The 25,774-nt window shown below is 36.7% G+C and overlaps 1 protein-coding gene across 7 annotated transcripts in view; it reads right to left on the bottom strand.

The window, feature by feature from the left end:
- The window catches only part of LOC306843281 (amyloid beta precursor like protein 2-like), an 81,609-nt gene that overhangs the window by 33,746 nt on the left and 22,089 nt on the right, over positions 1 to 25,774 (bottom strand). For all 7 annotated transcript variants that reach the window (XM_079374658.1, XM_079374657.1, XM_079374659.1 and 4 more), the window contains exons 2-3: positions 5,775 to 5,948; positions 4,467 to 4,596 (exon numbers count right to left, since the gene is read on the bottom strand). In XM_079374658.1, the coding sequence (XP_079230784.1) occupies positions 4,467 to 4,596; positions 5,775 to 5,948 (304 nt within the window). The remainder of the gene's footprint in view (positions 1 to 4,466; positions 4,597 to 5,774; positions 5,949 to 25,774) is intronic.

The raw sequence follows: 25,774 nt of genomic DNA, 5'->3' as shown, positions 1-25,774 counted from the left end.
CTACTAGACTCTTCGGCCAGGATGGAATCTGCCCGCATTCCCGTGTTTTCAGAAACACTAGCATCAAATGAACCAGTGTAACAAAAACAAAAAGTGGATTCCATTGAAAAAAAACAAAAAAAAATAAAAATTATCCACATCCAAGCAAAGTTTTTCTTTTGTTTTTCAAACGGAATCCACTTTTTGTTTTTGACACTTTGTTCCCGATTTAGAGCACCCATAGTCTCACTTGTGATCACTTGACGCGCCCCTGGTCTAGATCATTTTCTTTTTTGAACCAGTGTAACCTTTGAAGAGCTGAACACTGCTGATGTTTCTGTGGAGCACAGCTGCTGTTGATTTAGCACAATCTTCTCTGCTAAAGAGCCGTTTATCTCAGCACTACCTTGTCTTGGTATCATTCAAGACTATTAAGGCTAAAGGATGAAACTGTCAGCAGCTAAACAAACCCAAACTAAATACTGGAAAACGTCTGCTGACTGCCCATTAGGAGTTAACGTAGGCTGAAATGAATCAAGCCAGTGTTTGAAAGTAAAGAACTAATGGTCAAATATGAGCCCTGCTCTCAGTTGACCAGAATAGCTCTGAAAACTCTTAACATTCACTCGCAGATGTAATTACTGCGGTCATATAAACCTCCTGATCTCAAGCGCTCTCCATTTCGTTTGAGGAAACTAAAGCCAAAAAGATCAAGGAAATCTAAATAAAATCAAAGCTATAAAGTCTTGATTTTTTAACCTTTATGAACTTTTTAAAGAATCTAAATTTTGGAGTTACTCTCAGATTTCTTCAAAGTTTTATGAATGACTTGTGGATTTGTAATATCATAGGACTTTCACGAAATGTAAAAAGAGATGTTTTGAAGAAACATGCTGCTCTTTTCCATACAGTTTTGCACATACTTTAACTTTAATGTAAATACAACAGAGAGCAGTGTGATACAATTGTGTTTGGTACTACTACTATCAACCCTGGCAAATGCACATGCAATAATGACCTAACAACAACTAACAAAACTATTGCATGGCTTTGGAGACTTATATAGTGCACAAGTATGGACTACTTATACATTTCATACTTTTTTTGGCCCTTTTAAGAGCTTGGCTGCCTGATCACTGTGCTTCCACTCTATTGAAAATTGCAGCATGTACATTTCCTCTTCTTACGTCATATAGATTTGGAACGCCATGAGGATGAGTAAATGACGACAATTTTAAAAATATTTTTAAGAGCATGCATCAGATATTTTTTAAAGGAATGCAACTGCTTGGAAGTACAAACTACAATACTGCATAATCCTCAAAGATCAAGCCCAAGCATATTTGCAGATTTCTTTGAGGTTTACGCTGCAGTGAGAGACAGAGAGAGACAGACGAGCTGCCCATTTCACTGCATTACACCACCAAAACAAATCACTCTCCTTAATTAAACTCCAGAGGCCAGAATGTTGCTGAATCACAATGAAACCTCCTCATTAATAACAGCGGTTAAACCCCAGAGGAAGCAGAGAGGTGAGAAGACAAGGTGAGTCAGAACACGAGCGAGTCTTGCTGATGTACCGATTCAATTCAAGGATACAAATGCACCTAAAGAAGAAAATCTCCTTAAACACCAGGGGCTGCTTTTCCAGACACAGAATACACCCTAGTCCTTGACTGCTTTGCAGCAGAAACCCCCATCAACTGCGGCCAGAAACACCCACATTTTAGCACCATTCGTCAAGGCAAACATCAATACTTTTCATATTTTGGTTAGGGTTATGAGTATGCATTAAACATGAGTCCATAAATTGTCCAGCATAATTTGTTTCTCAGACACGAATGATCAAACTTTTCAATTCCTGTGATTTTTAACAAGAAATGTGCTGTTACTGAGATCTGGACAGTAAAACATCAGAAGTAAAGCTATAGCAGCCACCCAAAAAAATCCTAGCTACTACAAAGCAATGCAGTAATTTATGTTATGTACAAAAAAAAAAATTCTGCTTTTGTTATGGGTTTTGCTGCGGTTTTATTTTTCGGTTTTTATCTTCAGCCAATTTGCACGCTCCACTTCAGATGAATAAAACAGTTTCCATCGTGACTCATAAGTAGAGAAAGTTGTTGATGGAACAGTGTGGTGCTGCTATAGGCTGACTAAAACAGCTTTAGGTTCCTTCAGACCATGAGATTCTATTGGCAAGCAGTCATTCAAAGAGAAAGAGACACAGGAAGCAGTGGACTGAAAGTGCGTCGTCCGCCCGACCCTGTCAATCAAACAGCAGCCGACATCAGGTGATGAGAGTCAACAGCTGCCACGTCAGCTCAAACACACACACACACAAAACAAAAATCAGCCATCTTGGAAAGCCTCCGACCGTCTGCCCATTTCACAGTCGGCTGGCAGCGCTAATGGCTTTTTTCAGCTCGCAAAGAGCCACAACTCAATCCTCTCCTACAAGAGAGGGACAAACACGAGAGGAGAGGAGGAAAAGACACGGACATGCAGACAGCAGCTTCTCTGATGAGACGCAATGAGATAAATGTTATTGTTCTTACGTGGTTTAGAACAAATGGAAATATGGGACTGGAATCATTTATTTAAGAAAAGTAGTAACAGTGGGAAGTTATTCATGTGTGGTCGAGTAGACTTCGACTGTAGTATTTATGAATATATTTGCATTACTGAGTTTTCCAGGGGTCATTTTTAATATTTCACCAAATACACTAATATACAGTCTAAAACTACTTGTCACAGGGCTGTTATTTAGCATTTTTCTAACTTAAATATAACATTTAAATTTCCTGTTATAATTGTATTATCAGCATAACAGTAGTGTAAATAAGATATATTATTTTTTCCCTCTTCCTACAATCTTGAACTTCCAAGTTTTAATACGATTTTTAAACCTCCGTTTTCAGTGTGGACTGACTTGTGTACCCCACTGTGCGTGTTTGATTTCTGTGGTTCTGGTTCTGTTTCCCAGCATGCATTACGGCATAAATAAAGCAAGCAAAGTACTGCTAAATGGTTTACTGAATAGTCCAGCTTGAAAGTTTGGGTCAGGTTTATATCACACACATTATATATATATATATATATATATATATATATATATATATATATATATATATATATATATATATATATATATATATATATATATATATATATATATATATATATATATATATATATATATATATATATATATATATATATATATATATATATATATATATATATATATATATATATATATATATATATATATATATATATATATATATATATATATATATATATATAAATTAATGCCTTTTATTTATTAAAGAAGCATTAAGTTGATCTTAAGTGACAGTAAAGACATTAAAAAAAATTACAATTACTATTTCAAATAAATGTTACTAATTCAACTTTTTATTCAAAGAATCCTGAAAATAACGTATCGCAGTTTTCACAAAAACATTAACCGTTTTCAACATTGATAATAAGAAACATTTCTTGAGTAGTGAATCAACTTAAGACTGGTATAATGATGCTGAAAATTCAGCTTTGCGTCATAAATTAAATTTTTACATATATTCAAATTAGAAAAAGTGGTTTCCAATTCCAAAAACTAAGAAATAATTTCAGAATATTACCGTTTTCCTGTATTTTAAATAAAATAAATTCTACCTTGTTGAACATAAAAACACAAAGTCTTTTTGACCCCAAAACTTTTGAACAGTAGTATCTCAAGATGTTGTCACATTATTATGTAGAGATTCTCCATTCGTGTGCTTTTAACGTTAACTATATCTCATTGCAAACATCTAGTCAATAAGCCAGAGTGTTAGCAAGGCAAAAAGAGAAAAACTGAAGAAAGAGAGCGTGTTAAAGAGAGTTTACAAACTCGGACAGTTTAAACCACTCGGGTGACCAAGTTGCCACTGGCAATTGCTGGGAAAACTCCTGGAGGAGAGGCAATGTATTGTAGCTGCCTCTGCAGCATAAGAAACAATAACACACACAGCCCAATGGATCTACACCAGCCTCTGTCTGGAAGGGGAAATGGGATTTTGCTTTATTGCTATAAAGTTCTCCAAACCGTAATGGCTTTTCGCCCCATTGCCATCTTCCTTCAGTGTTCAGGAGTAATAAGCAGCAGCACTAACTGAACTTTCAGTTGTTTTCAAGACATGTGACAAATTAAACTGTAGGTACTTTTTCAACGAGTAGAAGAATAGTGTCACAAAACACTTAAATGTTTTATAATTTCTTCATATTTGTGCAATATATTTTGGAGCCTGTAGCCAATCACAGATGAGAAACAGCTACCTGAGCTCCAGTTCAGAGACTGAATCTATCTTTAATGTCTTCGCCTGTCACTTTGAAGGGCTTCTCAGATGTCTCAGTTCAACAATGGCATCTTTAACCCTACGGGACATTCTGGATAATTGGCCGTTTAAAAAGGACAACAGAGCTGTCAATCAAATATCACTTACCCAAGCACTTGTAGGGGACCACGATGTGAGCGTGGCCCTTGCACTGTTTCTTGTCCTGCTTGCACCAGTTCTCGATCTTGACTGGCTGGTTGGCTTCTACCACATTTGTGATTTGCAGCTCAGGATACATCTAAAAGGCAAGAGAGCGGAGATTGAGTCTGTACAGTAAGCGGTGATCCATGCTTCACAATCTCCAGATGGCATCTGCTCACATACTGGAACGAACACAAGATTTACTCTCTCCTGAAATGCATTAAAAGGACAATGAAAAGCAATCTCAAAATGTACAGGGACGGTATTGCTGTTTTTGCAGTCAGTCATATGACAGATGAGAGCAATATTTGACATTTTTAACCAAATAGTGTTTTTTAATATAGTTGTGGGAAAGGATCTTTTAGAGTGCAGTGTGTTAGGAGAGGTATTGCTTTTATAAATCAGCAGTACCAGCAATATTGCAAGAGACACCAATGTCTGAAAATAGTATATAAAGAGTTAAATGCAATAATGGAATAAATTAAAGGGGGAAAACATCAATTTGCATTTTTATTTTTGTTTAATACTAAATTTCCCATTCAATAGCTGCATTTATTTAATCAAATACAGCAAAAACATTTATATTGTTAAATATTACTACAATTAAAAAAAAACATACATATACATGTATACAACTCAAATGTAAATATTCTAATATTTTGAGATACTGATTTTTGACTTTCATCAGCTGTAAGCTCTAATCATCAAAATTAAAAAAAAATTTAAATGTTTTACTTTACATGCAATGAATCTAAAATATATGAAAGTTTCACTTTTTACAAGAATTTTTTTTTTTTTACTTTTTCACAACATTAATTTATTGAGATGCACCTGTATATACGTATATGTACATATGATTGGTGGAAACCATGATAGATTTATTTGGGGATTTTTCTGATGAATAGAACAAAAGAACAGCTTTTTTTCCCAAACAGAAATCTTTTGTAACAAATGTTCATAAACTTGCTGTCACTTTTGATCCTTTAAGTTTTTCTGCTGAATAAAAATTAATTAATAAAATTCTAACTGACCCCAAAGTAGTGTAATTTATAACATTTATAATAATGTAATAAACAGTAAAAAGTAAAATGCTAGTTTTAAGTCAGTGTGAAATGTAACCCAATCTATGCATTTTCAAGTGCATTTCTATTAAATCGGCAATTGATGATACTGTGAAGTGGATGCTCAATTAGATGGCTAACTGCTCACTCCCTGCAAGGACTGAATATAAAAAGGAATTTTAATGGATGTTTACGTTGTGTAACATTGCTTTACCTCTTGACAGTATTGCAGCACTCCTTCTTTGGTTCCGACGCAGGTTTTGGATCCGGAAGGGTCCGGCTCCCAGCGGCCAGTCTGAATGTTAATGTGCATGTTGAGCTTGCCGCAAAACATGGCAACCTGCGGTTCCGCAACGGCAAATCCGGTACCTGCATTTGCTGCCAACGCCTGGGGAGAACAAAGAAGAAAGATGAGAGAAAGATTAAGGGATGAAGTTAATAGGCACTCTTATTATAGTCCAATAAAAGTGTAAAAACTTGTCATAACACACTCATAGGGGCCTAGACATAACACAGGAGTTCTTTTATAATGACTGATTTCAGCCAGAGACTAAAAAGGCCAATTAAATCAATACTTTAATAAAACACAATTTTGATATTTGAAAAGTATAAAAAAAAAAAAAAAAAAAGTATTCCCGTGATGCAAAGCTGAATTATGTCACATGATCCTTACAAATAAATACATTTAAATAAATTAAATTATTATTTTTTAGCATATGGCCTTAAAGTTGATTTCATGCGATCTATAAAAACAAGAACGCATCTGTTTATTCTCATAAAGAAAGATATTATCTGGAGTGAGCAGAATAAACATATCTGCTTCAGATTTTCCTCATCTCTAAAATACATATTCCTTGTGCTCTAGGGTCACTGTTCGCCAATGGATTTTATTTGATTTGGTCTGTTTGCTTTTACATGCTTGATCGCACAGAGTCTGTAAGTCCTATCCATGTGTTCTCAGCAGCACACGGTCATGCCTCCGAACTCACGCGGTGACCTTCCTGACGACTCTTTGAATCGCTTAAAACACTCCAGGGACAAAACGAAAATGTCCAACAGCCTCTAAACGCATCATTTCCTGCCGATGGCTGAGGCTGATGATGTCTGCTTCACTGCACAACTCATGGCAGCAAAACATTTACTGGCCAGAGCGCAGGTAACAGCACACACTTCTGGACGGCTGCGATTTTTACTTGTTTACCACTGCAAAAACCACCCAAGATACCAAGTTAGGGTTAGGATATATCATGCTTGCCATGAAACAGTAGAGAAAGTGGGAGAAGACAAGAGGACTTTGCGTTTTAAATCACCAAAAAGCCCAAAACCTGGTTTCACTAGCTAAAAAAAAAAAAAAAAAAAAAAAATCCCCCACCTCCATGAAAAGAGTGAGGTTTCCCTCCTCTCATCCCTTTTCATCCTTCCTGTAGATAGGAGACACTTTCGTTTACATTACCATGTTCTTCCTCTTCCTGAAACAGGAACCAGCTACGCCCCGGCCTGTCATTAAAGCTCCACACAAACATTTCTTGACTGATGAAAGTGATTTATTCTGAGTAACTAAGATTACACTTCTAAAATGCGAACAAACTGCTTTAATCATGGGACAATTCTAGGGGTGTGCGTTATACTGAAACCTTGTGTTTTCTGCAATCTGAAGACAGAGACATTTGAAATTTGTCTATAAATGTCTTTGTTTAATGTAATGCATCTTTGCTAAAAAATGATTATTATTAATATTAATAATAATAAAACAATAATAATAATAATAATAATAATAATAATACATTAATGATATTAATGCTGATGACAATGTTAATGTAATTAAGAACAACCACACTTAAACTATAAACTAAAATTAAATTTAAAAATGCAAATGATAAAACTGACTTCATGCAAACGCTCTTGAGTAACTAGTTTATAAATCAGTGTATGTTTACAGGCACAGTGGGAGACATTAAGACTATCATGAGACTTGTGCAACTGCCACAAGATTGCAAATGGGCAGATCATTCCGTTTTTAAAATGGAGAGAAGAGTGGTAAGGGAGAGGAAGGGGAAAGCAAAGGATACGTTTGGAGAAAGAGAAACAACATTGTAAAACAGCCCAGAGGAGAGCAAGGACGCCCCTGTAAACCACACAGCCAAATGACAGATGTGACGCTTCATCTTTCCACCACAATCCCATTCTGCCACACCTCCCTGCCTCATTCCTTCCACTCGTTTACGGTCTCAGGATACGCTCCACTCCAAAACCACACAAATCAACCTCTCCCACCAAACTCCATACTCAAGTGTTACGCAAGACACTTTTCACAATCCAATCATTCATATATATACATACATATATATACATACATATATATACATATATATATATATATACACATATATATATATATATACACATATATATATATATACACATATATACACATATATATATATATATATATATATACACATACATATATATATATACATACATATATATATATATACATACATATATATACATACATATATATATACACACACACATACACGCACTTTTTTCTGGCTGAATAACACAGTTCACATGGAAATGTCAGTTTTTGGAAGTAAAATTGGTTGTGAGAGATGCCTTTATGAAGCCCTGTATAATTAAGCTGATGCATTTCTCAGCAGTATATAAACATAGCCCTTCAGTAGGGTGACTGGCAAATAACTCCGTTTTGCACAATAAAGGTTTATAGGGATTTAACAAATCACAAAAATGGATTACACAAAATAACAGGAACATTACTCACAGCAGACAATTTGAAGTCTGACAGTAATAGGCTTGAAATGTACCGAAGGCGGTAAATTTATTACAAAAGTGTTGCTTCAGAGGGGATGATTTTAGAGGTGAAACTTCTATGAAAGAGTTTGAACTTGTCCAGGACAACTTGTCTCAAAATTCATGCCTTAAGGCGAGACACTACAGGTGAATAGGGTAAAATTTTTAACTAGCAGATATCACCATGAAACTTTCCCAGTTGATTACCTACATTAAGATGAGAAAAAAATGTATTACAAAGTTTCTGTAATTTTATGTTTAAATATGCAAATTAGGCATTATCTAATTAAATATGCACTAATTTGCATATATTTTAAAAAACGAAATCTCAGAATTGGATAAAGCCAGGTTCAAAATTCTTTTTTCATTGTGTTCACATATTAGATGGGGAAAAAATTACAGAGGGATTTATGGATATCTACTTTTGTTATCCTGTAAATCAGAATATACTGTCAATAGCCTTAAAAAATGTATTTTCGCCATGTTTTTTGGAATAAAATGTTATATAAATCAGGCTAGGAATAATATATTTACAAATCCCTCTGTAATTGTCTTCATAATATAACTAGGTACAAGACTGGAAAGTTTGGTGTATATAGGTGCTACTGAAGTGGAGATTTCGGACTTGGAGTATGAGAGAAAAGTCATTTTGAGAAAACGGGCTTTAAAGATTTATATTGTAAAAATCCACACATTTTTATATGAAAACATTGCTAACAAGCAAAACAACTGGCCAAGTAATTGTTTATAACAATGTAGACCATGAACAATGACAACTGAATAAAACAACATTGCCAAATAAGACCTTCAACTAACCACAGAGAACCACAAATACAGACACAAACTTATCATCAGAACTGCAACTCTAGTCATCTATGTCCATCGGAACACAAAGTTCACCCATGAGGGTTGAAAGCCTAGCTCTCCATGCCTGCACCATATGTAGGCCCCTCACCTCTCTCTTGCTGATGCCTTTTCAGCTTTTTAGCTGTGCTCAGAGTCTTAAAAGTTGAAATGGCCATACTTGCAGCTGCCTCAACTCTACTCTTACCTACAAACACTGTTTTTGGACAGTGGGCCCAAATGACGGAGTTGAGGCACTCATTCGCATTTTGAGTGCCACCATGCTGCATGCGCTGCAGCAGGCTGTCAGTTGACATGCGGTGGTATACAGGTATCAGCTTCTGGCCCACCTCCCGAGACAAAAAGTTTCCTGCATGGAGCCTGTGGCTCTCTGGAGTTTCTCCATTTTCCTCCGCTCTCCTATCTTTCCTCCTTGCACACCAGGACAGGTAGCACCTGGTGTGCAAGGGGACTTCGTCACAGGACATGCTATGGAGGAGACCAGCCCAGATCTCATTTTTCATTTTCTCTATGGAACCCTGGTTATTTAAAATTGCCCCCCTGCAATAATTTTGTAATGTTTTACATTTTTTGGCCGTTAATTTTCCCAGACCCTTCCCCCCCAATTTGCGTTCAACACTTAATTTTCGTAGTGCTGTGCCCATACGCTTATGGGCATGGTTGATGCATTCTAATTTTACTACCTCATGCCCAGGGTATGGGTTGAGGGATACCACCTCCCTGAATGCAGCACTGTCCCCATCTGACAGCATCTGAATGTATCTCAGCTGGTGGCGACTCACAGACCTGGCCCACATCCTCTTCGCTGCCTCCTGCTCCATAGCCTTGCTTGAGCCCCTAAAATGTTGTGCACAGTCATGCGTTTCTCTCCAGCTGTCAATTTCCTCATCTGTAATCTTTCCCTCATGCCTGGCAGCTTCTTAAAGGGCACAAGCATGGCAATAGGAGGATAGAACCTCAAAGTCGATCACCAGTCCCGTAAAAATATCGATGCACACCCCGATCCCATAGTGTGATGTGAACCCTCTTTTCTGCCAAGTGCCATCAAAAGACACACTGATATCTATCACCGCATCTGCATCCTCTCTCAGCAACTCTGCCACATCTGCATCAATATCTGCATAGGCCTGCCTGACCTGCTCCCTGGTCCTGTGAAGTGACTCAAGACCTCTCTCAATTTCTGCCGCTAAAATTAAATGTGTATTGTATCAATAACTGTTCATTTGTTTTGTTTTTATAGATACAGCACACAGAAATCTGTACTGTAAAAGTAAAACTGACCACCGCAACACAACATAATGAATGAGATGGCACTTTATTCTATTCTTATAAATCTTATAAATAAATAAATAATTTCATCAATAAAAAACAAATATTGTTACAGTAATGTTATAATATGTTACAAGGTGGTAACAGCCACACGTATTGGGCTATTTCTGACATTAGAAATTCTAAACCTCCCATCGACAGCTTACGTTCAGATGCGCTTCCCGAGGGCATTTCACTGGGTAATCCATCACTAATTTTCCTTTTCCCCCTTGCAAGTGACAACTGCTGTACTCTTTTCGATGATTGACGCGAAGTCATTTTCATTAATTCACTCAAAAGATCCCGCGGAAAGCTTAACCAAACAAGGAAGCGTCAAAGCATACCATGTCATGTGACGATTCTGAACGAATCACGTTGTCAGAAATTGTCTTCAGCCAATGAGATTGCGCATTTAGAGTTAAATCCCCTCTTTTAGTTTCACGATTGGTTGCTGATAAAAAGGAAATGACCATATTTGGATCCGACAGCATTGTAGAGAAGAGAGAGAGCTTTCCAGCAGTATACGTGGTGACTGGGTACAGGCAGAGATCGCGGAGCAGCATGTTGATTTAGAACGCCAACTTTTGTTGAATTTATGAGAAATCTACAGACGCAAACAGACAAAGTGCAGTAAAATAAAGACCTAAATGTGTATTTCGGACTTTTTTTCACCACAAGTCTGAAAGAAGACATGTTATTGAAGACAAATATCCAAAAATCTCAAAATTGACCAATAAAAAAAAAACGATGTTTTTGCCTGCCGTGTCTCGCCTTAAAATGTTTGTTTGTTTTTTGATATTTGATTAATATTGAAGGAGTGGATGGCAGATCTACAATGGCCTTCATAATAATATTAATTGTAATATTTCTTGAATAATTAATCAAAGTTACATGTATGCATGTTAGAGAATAAGTTGAAAATGGCTTTAGTCTGCCTTTTTACTCTAAGAAGCTGCTCTCATTGTGTGTAACCATGCCCGATAAGGTTAATGGCTGAGGCAACCTTGAAGTAAGATAAGTGTTTCTCTGCGTAGGTGTGCTAATATCCGTCTGTACAGGGAGAAGCTCAGACAGTCCAGGACAAACGTTCCGCTGCCGATGTCCAGCGTATCAGATACATGTCTTTGGAAAGATGTATTGAGTAGGACCTCTGATCACTCGTCACTAAAATAGTCATCATCAAAAGATATTCCACATGCGTCCATGTGTGGAAATTGTCTAAGTTTTAGGTTTTAGAACCAATACGAATTTTGATGACTTATGCATTGACGCAATTAGCAACCTCTGTTAGGGTATAATTGCTGATGTTTTTGAATTGTAAAGCAGAGCGGCCTACGAACTCCATTGCGAAGCTGACTTCTGCTGATGAATTTCTTCAATAAATTTCTTTATTTAAACCGCAGTCTGACTCCTTGTCTTTGTTCATCATACCTGGTCCATGAGTTTTAACTGTGAATTCCCCAGCAATATTATAGAAAAATATACAGGGGCATTAAAAAAAACAGTCACTCTGACAGCCCAGCAGAGAGTTTCCACTTGGTACTAACTTTGTAGAAGAAAAAAAAGTATGAACTTGTGACCAAACTACTTAGATTAATAAAAAAAAGTTTTTGCTGCTACTCCTACTCCTACGACAAATATTAAATCATAACATGTTAAAGTTACAAAAGAATAGCATATGCACTACAAATAAAATCTTTTAACAAACATGTATTCCTTATATAAAAAATAAATACTGCAATAGGCAGTGCTATATGTGCTATTCTTTAGTAGCTTTAACATTTTACTACAAACATTATAACAAATTTTTTAACAAAATGTTAAAGCTATATGAATGGTGTAAGTACATTTTATTATATGCAATTGAAACTACATATGCATTTTATAGTAAATGTTTTGATGGCTGTGACCCTATGATGTCTCTTCTCTCTGAATTTTTGTAAACATCAGCCTGTGGCATATTTGTAATGTTATGGCTGCCAAACACTGCAAAAGGAAAGAGCAGGGAACCAAAAGATACAAGAGAGAAAATACAGAATCACCAGGCTGCCTGTTTACGCCAGAAGGGATAGAAACAGGACAGATGATCATAAAAAGGAGGACAGAGATGATGGAAGAGACAGAAAGAAAAAACCAGTAACAATGACCAGTGTAAGCAAAAATACTCCAGCTTTAAGTGCAAGAGCAGCAGTAAGTGGAAGGCGGCAAGCAGCAGCCCATTTCAAAAGCACTTAAACTTTGACTGACACACACACTCGAAGTACCGGACGAAGCCTCCTGGAAAGAATCAGGATCAGTGCGAAAGCAAACGCACCCATGAGGAGATAGCATGCCATGTGTCCTCATCTTGAATATACTGAGGGCAGAAAACTTACTTTAGACACACAGTACAAGCTCTAACACACGTAACTAGTGATCGACCGATATTGATTTTTTTTTTTATAACCGATACCAATTATTTGCATGTTTATTGTGGCCGATAACCGATATGCAGAACCGATATTTATTTACTGTTATAAAGTAAATAAATTACTGTGTGAAGTAAGTCCATACTTCACTTTGATTTTTCCTCCTTTCAGTCATCTAAACAATTTTTTTGAGAATTAGCAGTCTTTCATGCAGGGCTCTCTGTGATTTTTGTGAACAGGAATTGCTTTTTTTCCGTGCGCTTTCACTTGCAAATTTGCGATCTTGGTGTTATATTTTACAAGAAAAGATAATTGTCTGTTTTGCTTATCTATACACCTTTCACTTTTTTTAAGACTAAAACAAAAGATGGATTCATTGCTATTCTTAATTAAAAAGCACAACAACAATAAAACGGTACGTTGACAAAGACAAAAATTAAGGAATTAAGGAATTTTAAGGAAAATTAAGGACATTTTTAAATTAAGGAAAGCCTCCATAGCATAACATGAGGTAAATAAAGATAACAAGCTTCTCAAAACGAAAACGAAAAGTAAAACTAAACTGGCTGTCACTGACAGGACTTGCATGTTTTTTCTACAAGAACACCAGCATGTTCACCTTCTCTGGTTTAAGAAGTGGTCTTTTACTTTAGTTTGAAAACAAAATCCTCCGTTGCACTCCGCCCGCGACGCGCACCTTCGCGCTTGTGCTGACGCGGCGAGTATAAACCAGGCACTACCCACGAAGCGCTCGCACTGAAAGCACCTCTCTTCACGTGATCAGTGAAATCTGACTCCTGCTACAATGTGCCGTGGCTCTGCAGCGCGCGCTGTATGAAGCAGACTCTTTGGAGCAGCGCAGACCATGCACTCGTACAAATGCGACCACGTCAAATTTTAACTCGCAAAAAATTACCATTTTGGACGCAGTCTAGAGCCCTGTCATGTTAAATTTAATCTTCGTATTAAAACAATAAAAAACATTTTATTTATAAAAAGCTTTAGCAGCAACACTAATATTAGCAGTAAGCTAAATAAACGTAGAATGTCTAATGTTTTCAAATAGAGAAAATAAAAAAGGACAGGAGTCATATCAACTTCATTTTTAACTACAATTTTAGTAGGTTTATAAGCTGTTTAATAGGCTAAAGAGTGAAGAATAATTCACTGGATAATGTTAATTCACGGAATAATATTCTCTGGAATATAACAAGCATTGTATTTTATTGCATTTCTCAACTGGCATGCTCTAAATTATGCTGCTGACAGCGCGGTTTATCTGTGCATTTACACAGAACTATAGGCTACTCAAACTGCGATCGATCGCGGAGATAATAAATTAAATTTCCATAGAGTTGTATTGACTTAGATGTTTATAAACGAAATAATGGTTATATAGTAAGTGTTAATACAATTTAGGGTGCTTCAAAAAAGTGAATCTTGTTAAAAGTTACATGCAGTGGCCGTGCTGAGCATTTCCTGAGCATCAACCCGCTGAGTGAATTGCAATATGAAAGCGGCTTCACGAGACTAATGATGAGCATATAGACAACAGAGAGAGAATTAAATTCAATGCTTTTATTTCCAACATGCAATCATACATGGCTGTATTATTTAATTCATGCAAAGTTAAGTCTTTATTGGGAGAGGACTTGACTGATTATCTATGTGACTCCGACTTCACGAGACAGACCACAGAGAGAATTAAATTCAGCGCTAATTCATGGCTCTGTTATTTCAGGCAAAGTTATATCTTTATAGGGACAGGGCTTGACAGTATCTTATTTATCATATTTCTTAGAGCCAAGTTGCATAAACTACATATCAGGCATTTATGTAATGCATCTAATTTGTGCATTAATGACTGTAATATTAAATAATTTACCAACTACAGCAAATCAAGTACCTGCACGCCGTTGCTGTCGTCTCCCCTCGGATACGCTGCAATTGCGATCATGCGCGCAATTCTCAAAACACCCACAAGATGGCGGCATTTATCGGTGAAACCGATATAACAAAACCGATATTAGATTATGGAAAAATACTTAAATATCGGGAAAAATATCGGTAAATCGATATATCGGTCGATCTCTACACGTAACCTCCGTGTTTAGACCTGAAAGAGGAAGCAAACAGTGGGATGGAGTCCTGGAAAGTAACAGGGGGTCGCTAATGAGAGAGAGAGATTTGGAAATTGGCGTCACTAGTGGACAAACATGAACAACAGAGACCTTGTGTGGAAATGAGGCTCTCATTCCAGCAAATCTGACCTCATTCAGCACAAGCACACTCTACTAGTTTTGTTTCTCCTCTCTTCCCCTTTTATATTTGCTCATAGTTCAGACACACTTTCACAGTATGTCCTGCTGGCCCTGTATGGAAATGTAGCAGCGGTGCTGGAGACGAGCTTCCTGTGGCTCTGGCCATTCTGTGTTACTGCTGTTATATTCACACAGACCTGACAAAACACACCCTATACAACTACATCCTGTAGCGCAGAACACAACCGCGTGTTAAAAATCACTGTAATGATAGAGACAGCACACTATGTTTCTGTTTGACACAATGAGGAACTCTGTTACTGTTTTTCATTACTGAAATGTAAGGCTGAATTAATTTGATGGGGGGGGGGGGGGACAGTAACATTGAAATTGCTACAAGTCAAAATCTGATTTCTATTTTAAAATATATTCTTGTGATGCAAAGCTGAATTTCAGCAGACATCAGTGTTACATGAACCTTCAAAAAAAAAAAAAAAAAAAAAAAAAAAAAAAAAAATCATTCTAATATGCTGATCAAAAAAAAAATAAATCTTAATTATACCAAATTTTTGGTAATGTATGCACACACACAAATATGCATCTTTATACATACAAATAATCATCTTTAGTAATTAATATTTCTCACATAATATTACTATGAGTTTTAAAAAATGAAATGCAAAAGATAAAAATTAAGTTACAAAATAGGTAATGAATCATTTTAATTTGTCATTTAAATTAATTGTATATTTGTATTTTATTTAATTTGTATCATATATTCTCATTTATTTTTTGACAATTACTACTGATATTTTAGACTACTAAACAGAGAAAGACTTTAAGATCTGCCATAAAAACAAACCAGAGCCCCGGTTCTCCATTCAGGATAAAACAGGATTCATGTTCCCCCATAAACATATTTACTGCAAAAGGTGGATCATATATCACGAAAATACCCAAAGTTTACCATCACTACAAAATCAGACATGAATACAGCACAAAATTGGTTTAATTCATGTACTAAAAATCATTATTTTAAAAATGAAGTAATTAAATAACATTTGAATGAGTTCATGTTTTTATTAATCTACAGCCCTATTCGGACAGGACTAGTTTTCTAAACTACGTTTGAGTTTCAATTCTTGTGCAAAAATGAACGCAAATAATTTTACCTGACGCTGATATTACAATAGCCAGTCTTAACAGCAGTTTTTTTTTTTTTTTTTTATTAATATTTCTTTGCCGGGAGGCAAATATATCAAATGTGCACGCCAAATTGAGTCTACGGTAATTCACGTTGGCCAAAACACCAAAAGAAACGCGTTGAAGGAAAAAAAATAAATAAATAAATAATAATAATAATAATAATAATAAAAAATTTAAAAAAATAAATAAATCACCGGCAAATCACAGACGTCGCATTCGGACAGGATTAGTTTTCTCAGATGATCACCGAGTTTGCTGAAAAACAGTAGGTAATTTTCTCTGGAATTATTACAGAGGTTGTGTGAGAAAAACACTGACATGGCAAATTCGGATGGGATTAAAATCACCAAGTACGTCTGTGAAACACAAATTTCTCTTAACGACTCCCTATAAAACTCGTCCCGTCCGAACAGGGCTTTAGACATAGCAGTGATTAGCAGTGAGAGAGAGAGGAAAAAATAAATAAAAATACTGTATTCACAATATAGCACAGCCTCTGGTACTTTAATGCCTAAATATTGCACTATTGGTGAACTCACACAGCTATACTAAGAGATACTTAACAGTACAGCATACAAACACACACACAAAAGTAGAGTTCTGATGTTTGGAAACACCCCGCCGGTGCAGTCCCTGGTGTGCGTGTGGCCTCTGGTTTTCTATATTAAACCATGAGGGGAAAACCACCCTGCAGGCCACAAACGTGATGCCCACACCTCAGCCTGGACAGTAAAACAACTACTAAAAACAAACCAAGACTCTTCACGCCCAATACAAGAATACCGTCATGGTCTAATTCAACTTTTACCATGTCTGTCCATCTGTGAGCCCCTCTTAAACCAGCTTGTAAAATGTCTGGGCACTACAGGGGTGACATGAAACAGACCAAACAGAGACGGTACTGGTCACTGTAAAATACTGTCACAATGTGGTTCCGAGGTCTCCTGTAACCACAGACACCCGTGTGTGATGATTGTGACGAGACTTCAAAATAGCACCCGTAAAATACACAAAACAATGTATTTTTAGGCTGGCCAATAATCAGTCTCTAACCTCAGGTCTGGGCTGCAATTCTGTGAAAACATGGAAGAAAAACAAAAACATGGAAAAATGGCAAGATGGAAATTAAGGCTGGACAGTATGACGATATAAATCGTGTGACCGTAGAAATGTGTCAACAATTAGAGATTTGGTAAAACTTCACAAAACGGTTCCATTAGTTAACATGGTAACATTTTAGATTAGGGAAGAATTTTCAAACAATAAACTCCTAATTTGCTGCTTATTGATAGTATGTAAGGTAGGTGTTGTAGTTATTTAGGTAGGGTTAAGGTGTATAGAATATGGTCATACAGAATAATGAATTAATATTTGCTATACAAAAACTAAAACAGCCATCATGCTAGTAATATGCATGCTGATAAGTAACTAGTTAGTGAAGTGTGTTCCCTAACCCTAGTGTTACGGTTAATGCTAGTTAATGCATTTACCAACATTAACTAACAATGAACATGTATTATAATACTTATTTCTTTGTTATTCATTAAAAATACAAAATTAGAAAAATTTAAATTCATATATTAATCTTAGTAGAAGCTGACTAATGTACAGAATTCAATAGTAAATTTCACAATTACAAAGAAACGGCAAGTTACACATTGAATTAAATGTGAAATTTTGAAGTTGTGTAAAATACTCACCTTATTTACAACATTGAAAAAAATCATTGTTTAGGTATAAAAAGGTAACTAATGCTAACAAATGGAACTTTATTGTAAAGTGTTACCAGATTTTACTATACTATTTACAGATGTTTTATAATATTTGCTTATGAAATTTATATTTTTGCATTACTCTGTGTTTAAATGTACAGTAAGACATGTCCCAGACAAAATCACAAATAGTTACATTGCTTGCATCATTGTTATCTGAGTGGATGAAGCAAAATTACAACAAATATTTAACCCCTTAACCCCCCCCTTCCAAATATGGAATCTTGAGAAGCAGACCTTTCCGATGATATGCATTGTGTCAAGATTATAAAAATGTTTGATTCTATAAGACCGTAATACATTTGGAATATGACACCTCCCACTAAGGGGGAGGAGCCTGCTAAAAGATTTTAAACTACTATTTCTATGGCAACGCAATATCCAATTTCAAAACGGTTTTCAAAAGGATGAATTTTGAGATTTTAAGCTTTCAAATTATATAATATATGATAATTACTAAAACTTGATAGGAAAAAAAGGAAACAAATGTGTCAAAGGTCAGAGCTCCTGTTGTGGTGTATATGTTTTGAGGTGCGCTCTTGTCATAAATTAATCTATTACTGCTCCTACATAGATATTTTACCACAGTTTGCTGTTAAAAAATATTTAGGAGTCTTGGACCTTTCCAACGATATAGTTTGTCATGATTAGATTAGGATTTAATGGTAATATATTGAAGTAAAATTAGGCATCCCGTATACGGGACGGTGTCAGTTAATATTAAAAAGAAAAAAATGTTGGGATGTTCAGCAAAAATAACAGATCACGTATCTCCTATATAGATAGACTTTTGTATATTTTAAACATTGTTTGCTCAAATAGTTCTTAAATTGCTGGTCTGTTTAGTGCAGATGATTCACAATAAAAGCAAAATAAAGTGCTTTTTACCGTTATTTGTTTTTAAGAAGTTAATTGTCTGTAATAATGCTGAAAGGTCAATAAAACAATAAATAATGATATTATACAATTGCTGTAATACTGCACTGTTTTGAAGATGATGGTCATACAGCCGAAAATCCATGGCGGTACTGTACCAGGCTGTCACATCACAGGGATTCCCAGAATGCAATGCTTAGTGTGCGTGTGACCCTGAGAAAAATGCCGTTTAATCCGCCGCTCTCATGGTTAAGTGTTACAGGGACAGTGATTACTGTAAGCGTTATAGATCAGGAAGCTGACAGACAGCACAGAGCCAGACAAAAACATTTGCCTATTCACTTTGAATATGTCCTTTTCTTTTTTTAGCAGTCTGTTCAATTCCTCCTGGCCTTTACATCAGGCTAGTTTCACTAGCAAACAGTCACACTAGGTCACAAATGGCCACTTGTTCCTACACAAATTTGTGCAAGATAAAGGTGTGTGAAGCGTCACAACCATCCCATTGTCCTTCGACCGACTGACGTGATACTGGCAGACAAGACGGATACATACACACTGCAAGCCAAAATCCCACTCTTATACTTTGTTTAAATAGGTTTGTTTGCTCTTTAATGTGACCTTTGAAACATGTTTTGGTCTGAATGGGTGACACACTCCTACACTAACCCAGGATTCACTTCAAGTCCATCACATGAAGAAAAAAAAAAAACATTTACTTTAGTTATGAAATCAAAATTAGGATACTTAAGTATATAGAGAAAACGGTGAAAGTATATTTGACCCATTTTCAGCTGCAATGTGAAAGCTACCAAAGTGATAAATCTCCCACTAAAACACGGTTTTACGGTAAAAAGGAAGGATCTTTCGAAGCATTGTGAAACTGATCACAAGGATGATGTTGCATATGATTGTGAAAGTGTTCTCTTCCTCTACTGCAGAGTGACTCAGTGCTTCTAAATCCCTGCTGGAGTGAGACATTACTGACCTAAAGCTGTGAAAAACACTAATAACCAGAACTCAAGAGTTTGAGGAAAACAACTCCAGTGTACGAGAAACTCAGTTCTCAGTAAAAAATGGGAGTCAGATCAGATGGAATTATATTCAGCCATCACTATGTCCTCATAGTACACATAAGCATTTAATGTCACTGAAACACAAAATAAAAAAAAATAAAAAAAGACACTTTTAGGCAATACTTAAAGAGATCCATACTTAAGAGTTTTTTTTTAAGGGTCCAAATACATTTCAGGCCACAAAATACATTTGCATGCATGCCGCTGTGCCCTCTGGAATACTTGGCCAATGTCACAGGAAGCAGAGACCCATCTCTACAGGAGTGTGAACCAGTTCAGTGTGACGAGTGACATTCTCATGGACAGCCGAACTCATACGAGTGTGTGTCTGAGTGTGTGTGAGTGAGCTCCTGAGAGCGCTGGAGTGTCTCTCCCTACGGTTCATTTGCCTTCAGTCCTTCATCACAGGAGGTCTGGCAGCACACCTTTGTGCCCACACACATACTGAGTGGAAAAGTACAAGAGGAAAGGGTCCAGGAAATACAAGCATGAAACAGCACAAAGTTCAACAAGCTATAAATCACATGATCCCTAATCTTGGTATTATTCAGAAAAATTTGCACTCGCACACATGCACCACTCCGTGTATTACAATGCTCCAATTTATCACAGGGTCACATTCATGGTTTGGGTGGAACAGTATTGAGCAAAGCTTCAGATTTCATTCATTTTATATGAGAATAGTTGTTTTGAATAAAGACTTAATTGCTGTTATGAAATCATTTTTTTACATCCACGCATGCGACTGAAAAGCTGACAGAAAAAAATAAATAAGAGTAAGCACTGTTCCAAAGTAGTTAACCTGCCTAGCCAAAAAAAAAACTACAAAAATTAAACTACAATAAGATTCATGCATGTTTTTAAATTTAATTATATACATTTGCATACATGTATTTATAAGAATAAATAAATGCATATGAAATGTATAATGTATAAATTCTCAAGTGTATAAAATTTATATAATTACACACACATATATATATACACACACACATACATAGGCTACACATACATGCCTACAAGTTTTGTATTGTACTTGAGTGTGTTGCTAGCTTAGCAACATGCTAAAAACAAACTTTCGTGACTGTTAGGATGCAGCCTATGTGGGCAGCAGGCTGCTCACTAAATTTGGAACAGAATAACAGTTTCTTTGAGAGGACGGATCCATGTGTTCTAGAGATCAGGTTCTGTCGACATAAGTGACGACTTGTTCATATGTTCTCATCTCTATGGAAACACCTCAGAGGCATCTCAGCGATTCACTCACACACACACACAGAGAGCGAGAGAGAGCGAGAGAGAACCTATGCAAGGTACCAAATCCCTGCAATATAGTGGAACAGTGGGCATTATTGTAAACAAAAGGACCACAGTTATGCCAGTGCAACAATTTGAAGAGAATCTTGCTCAGCTAATTAAAGAGGACATCGGATTTCCATTTTCCATAAGTTGGTATGATTCTTTAGGATCATCATGAAATGTCAGTAACATACTTTGGTTAAAATTCCTCAATGTTTGTGTAAAACAACACCCTTTTTACCCCGTCAAAAACAGCTTGAGAACTGAGGTTTGTTGAAGAACTGCACTCTTTCTAGTATGTTTCTGGTTTCATAGTCCGTCCATGGCTGTTACAACAGTAAACAGGTGAGCTAATGATTGCTTTGAAGCAAATTTCCCTCAAACACATTTCCATTTTCGCCTGCAGAGGCGGGATAATAACACCATCCGGTGCAGTTTATAGAGAGCGGTTCGAGTGGTGAGGGGTATTCAGCGGTCAGAGGTGAAAGGACCGCTCTCTGCCAGATCCCTGGGTCACGCTCTTCCCAGCATGCTCGGCAAGCCAGCATTATGAGCCCGGCGTAGAGGAGACTGTAGAGGTCAGAGTAGAGCGTAGGAGAGGAAAAGAGCATGTTTACTTTGCCCAGACCTCGGAAAGAGCAGGACGGCAATATGGCAGCCTTGAGGAGAGGAGAGCACCTCTATAACCATAAACCTTGTGACTATCCTTGCTGTTTGCACTATTGTCTTCATGGCTAACTGGAGTTAAACACCAGACGTGTCCACATAAATAGCGTCTCACAAACAACTGTCCCCACATGAATCATATAGACCTAAGGCAGGTTAGACAGCATATTGAATTTTATACTAATGAAAATGCTGAGAGGGGTAGAGTTTGCAGTCTTCGGCATGCCTAGATCTCATGTAATTTTTATCAACTGAAAGTTGTTAAAAATAATGTTGTCAGATGAATAATTGGCATGTTGTTAAACAACAGCTCAATCCTTCAACACACTGCATCTATCAGTGTCAAAAATTAAATATGGCACTACCCTGACTAAATAGATTTTGGCATTACCATGTTAACAACTTAATACTAAGCTAACAATATAATACTCCAAGAACGATACTAAATATTACTAACCTCAGTGTAAAGCAACATTTAATCTTTGTTGTAATGACGACAGGTAAAAGTTGCTGGGTTACCAGCTTTCGCACGATACGTGATACGCAGGAATTAGGGTGGAAAATGCACAAGTTGAACTTTATTTACCTAGATATGTAGTTTCACCTTAGGAAATATGATATAGAATTCTAGCAATAAGCAGCAGGTTTTGCTGAATAATTCATGCAAGATCTCGAACAAAAATACCTTCTTGATCCTAGCTTGGGTCACTTGAGTTAAGAAGGGGAGAAAAAAAAAAAAAAATAAATAAAAAGAATTACAAAAAAAATAAAATTTTTTTTTTACAAAAATACAAATGGAAAATAATTAAAAATGGAGAAAAAAAAAAAAAAAAAAAAAAAAAAACTTCACTTGAACCTACTGAACCTTGTGTGATGTGTGTGTGTGCGCGCACGCATGTATGCATGCATGCATCTAGGAGAGGCTGCAGTGAAGAGAGACCAGAGCAAGAGCTGTATCCCCTCCGGCTCTCACTGACATACATTTCAGACACAGTCTCAAAAGACTCTTACCTTACGCCAAACACACACACACAGTCAGTCTTGACACGTCTCAGCACACACACAAACACACCCGCCTGGGGCCTTTGGAAGACGCAACATTATGGCTGCGTCTTCACGCTGCTTGATGAAGATAGAGACATTAGGAGAGATTGGTGTAGGGAAATTAAAAAAAGGGGACAAAGAGATCCATATGAATGTGTAAGATTGTAAATAAACTTTGAAGTGGATGAATAAAGATGAAAAGAACAAGAAAAACTACCATCTAAAAAAGATAATCATGACTGTCATGCCCTGTTCTGTCCCCAATTTAAAGATGGATAAAGTAGACCGAGCGAATAAAAACAGTGAGAGATGTAATGTTGGAAGAGACAAATTCCCTGATTCATGGCTCAAGGGTGTTGTGATACAAAGAAGTTTAAGAACCATTTGACAGCCGATAGTTAGAGTAGTGCCAGCATGACCTTATTAGAGCCATCACTGTCACGACCAGACACAGACGAGGAAAAGGTTTGAGAGAGAACATCACTCGGATAACATTTTTTGCTCTCTTATAATGCAGCACCGGTTTCTCCCATTAAATTTCCAGGCCTGCATGAACGTTCCCTCTCTCTGCGTAACGGTTGAGAGGACTAAAAATACCGTCTCATAACGACACCCAATATACTGCAGTGAAAACGCAACTCCGGTGAGCCTGCTGAACGTTTCTCTCAGATGGAAGCTGAAATTCTTCAGGCAAGCAATAAAATGGAAAGCTCAACTTTAAAATGAAATGCGCCACTGGCTGCTGCTGCAAATAACAAGCGATCTTCAGTCTAACAAAAGCACTGAGGTCTAGGTCACATAATCAATGCCTGATGGTTTCATCTGAAACTGCTTGTTGTCATGAGACATCTGTTTCCTGTAATGTTTTCGGGCATGCTGAGACAAAACGATCAACTCGACAGCACAGAACCATCAAAAACCATTACAGATGTATTAATAATCAGCGCCATGGTTTCTGATGCTGATAACACAGCAGTGATTTGCATTAAAGAGGACATATCATTTAAAAAAAAAAAAATATTTTAACTTATTTTACTGAAGAATCATGTACACATCAACATATAACCAATTGTCTATTTGCATCTCTTTACAACTTAGCCGTCATAGTAAATGTGAAATAAGCAATGAATTACAGAGAACAACAGTATCTCTAAAAATAAGCAGGTGGTTGCAACAAACGCCTTATTGATAAGTCTTAAAGAGAGAGTTCACCCAAAAATAATTCTGTAATCAATGATTCACTCATATTGTTTCAAACTAATATTCTGAAAAATGCCTTTGTTGTCCTTACAGTAGAAGTCAATAGGAACCAAAACTTTTTGGTTACAAACATTCTTCAAAATCTTTTATATTCCACAGACAAAAGTCATACAGGTTTGAAATGACGTAAGGTTGAATAATGACAGAATTATAATTATTTTGGGGGAAACCATCCCTTTAAGAGCCTTCTTGGAACTGAGCCAAGATGAAGACATTATTCCAGTGGCTATACAGGCTTAGCTAGATACAGAGAGAGATAAAAAAAATTCAAAGCTTTTGGTGTCTTGCATTGGGAACAGCTTGTGCAGCTCTACTTTTAACCTTTCAATGGATCCCAAAGTTAGAAACAAAAGACAGAATTTCACATTTAACAAAGTTCCTGATCATTTCAATGTGATTTCTGACAGCTTTTGATGCATTTTAAGGAAAGCGTTTTTAAATGACGATGATACAATGTGTCAATTATGTTGAAGAAAGCCAAAGAGGAAACAATATTGCCTATGAGACTATTTGATTGAGTTTTAGAGCCAGGGAGAGAATGGGAAATGGCCATGAAAAAATAATTTACTAGCAGAAGAGGATCTGAAGGGGGAAAACAGTTTCACATAACAGAGGTAATTTACATAAAAGTCTTAAGGATACAGAAATCCTCACAAAAATCATCTCCCTTCTAACAATAACAACACCTAAAGGAAAAAATTAAGTTCTGCTCTAAATTTTTGCTAATTTTCAAGGGGTTTTACTTGTATACGCATCACAAGAGTGAAGAAGAGACGATTGTAACTTCATTGCATGCCGACTTTCACAACAGATGCAAAAATGGCGCATAAATTGCTAGGTCTGAAAAAATGTTCCGCTAAAAAAAATATTGTAGGGAAAAAAGCTCTGACACATGTCCTGTCATTGTAACAACAGAATCGGTTTTGATTATGGGCTGCTGCCTTTTTTCACACACCCCTTCAACCATCTGCATTCTCATCCTGACAGCAAACTGTGACAGAAGCATCTTCTCCCACAGTGCTGTGTGAGATTCTCATACTGCTAAATGCATGAGTGCTTGCAATGCTCTTGATGTGTTGCTCTGCTTCTTTCTCCTGAGTGCGTTTCTGTGCCATGTGACCGGTCGAACCTCTCGGTCCTCTCAATCCAGGCTTAGCACCCACGTGCCCCTTTAGAGGATTACATTCCTGACATCACCACGCCAGATGCTGACGACAGAAATAGACACAATAACTGAAGGTCTGGCTACGTGAGACTACCACCCATATGACAGCATTCACATCGGAAGCGTGATGATGGCCGACCCTCTGAGTTATTAACGGGCAGCGACACAATCCACTGAAACTCGTTATGTCATAAT

Source organism: Barbus barbus, assembly GCF_936440315.1.
Source record: "Barbus barbus genome assembly, chromosome: 23".
Lineage (NCBI taxonomy): Eukaryota > Metazoa > Chordata > Actinopteri > Cypriniformes > Cyprinidae > Barbus > Barbus barbus.
This window is presented reverse-complemented; position numbering and strand designations above follow the sequence as displayed.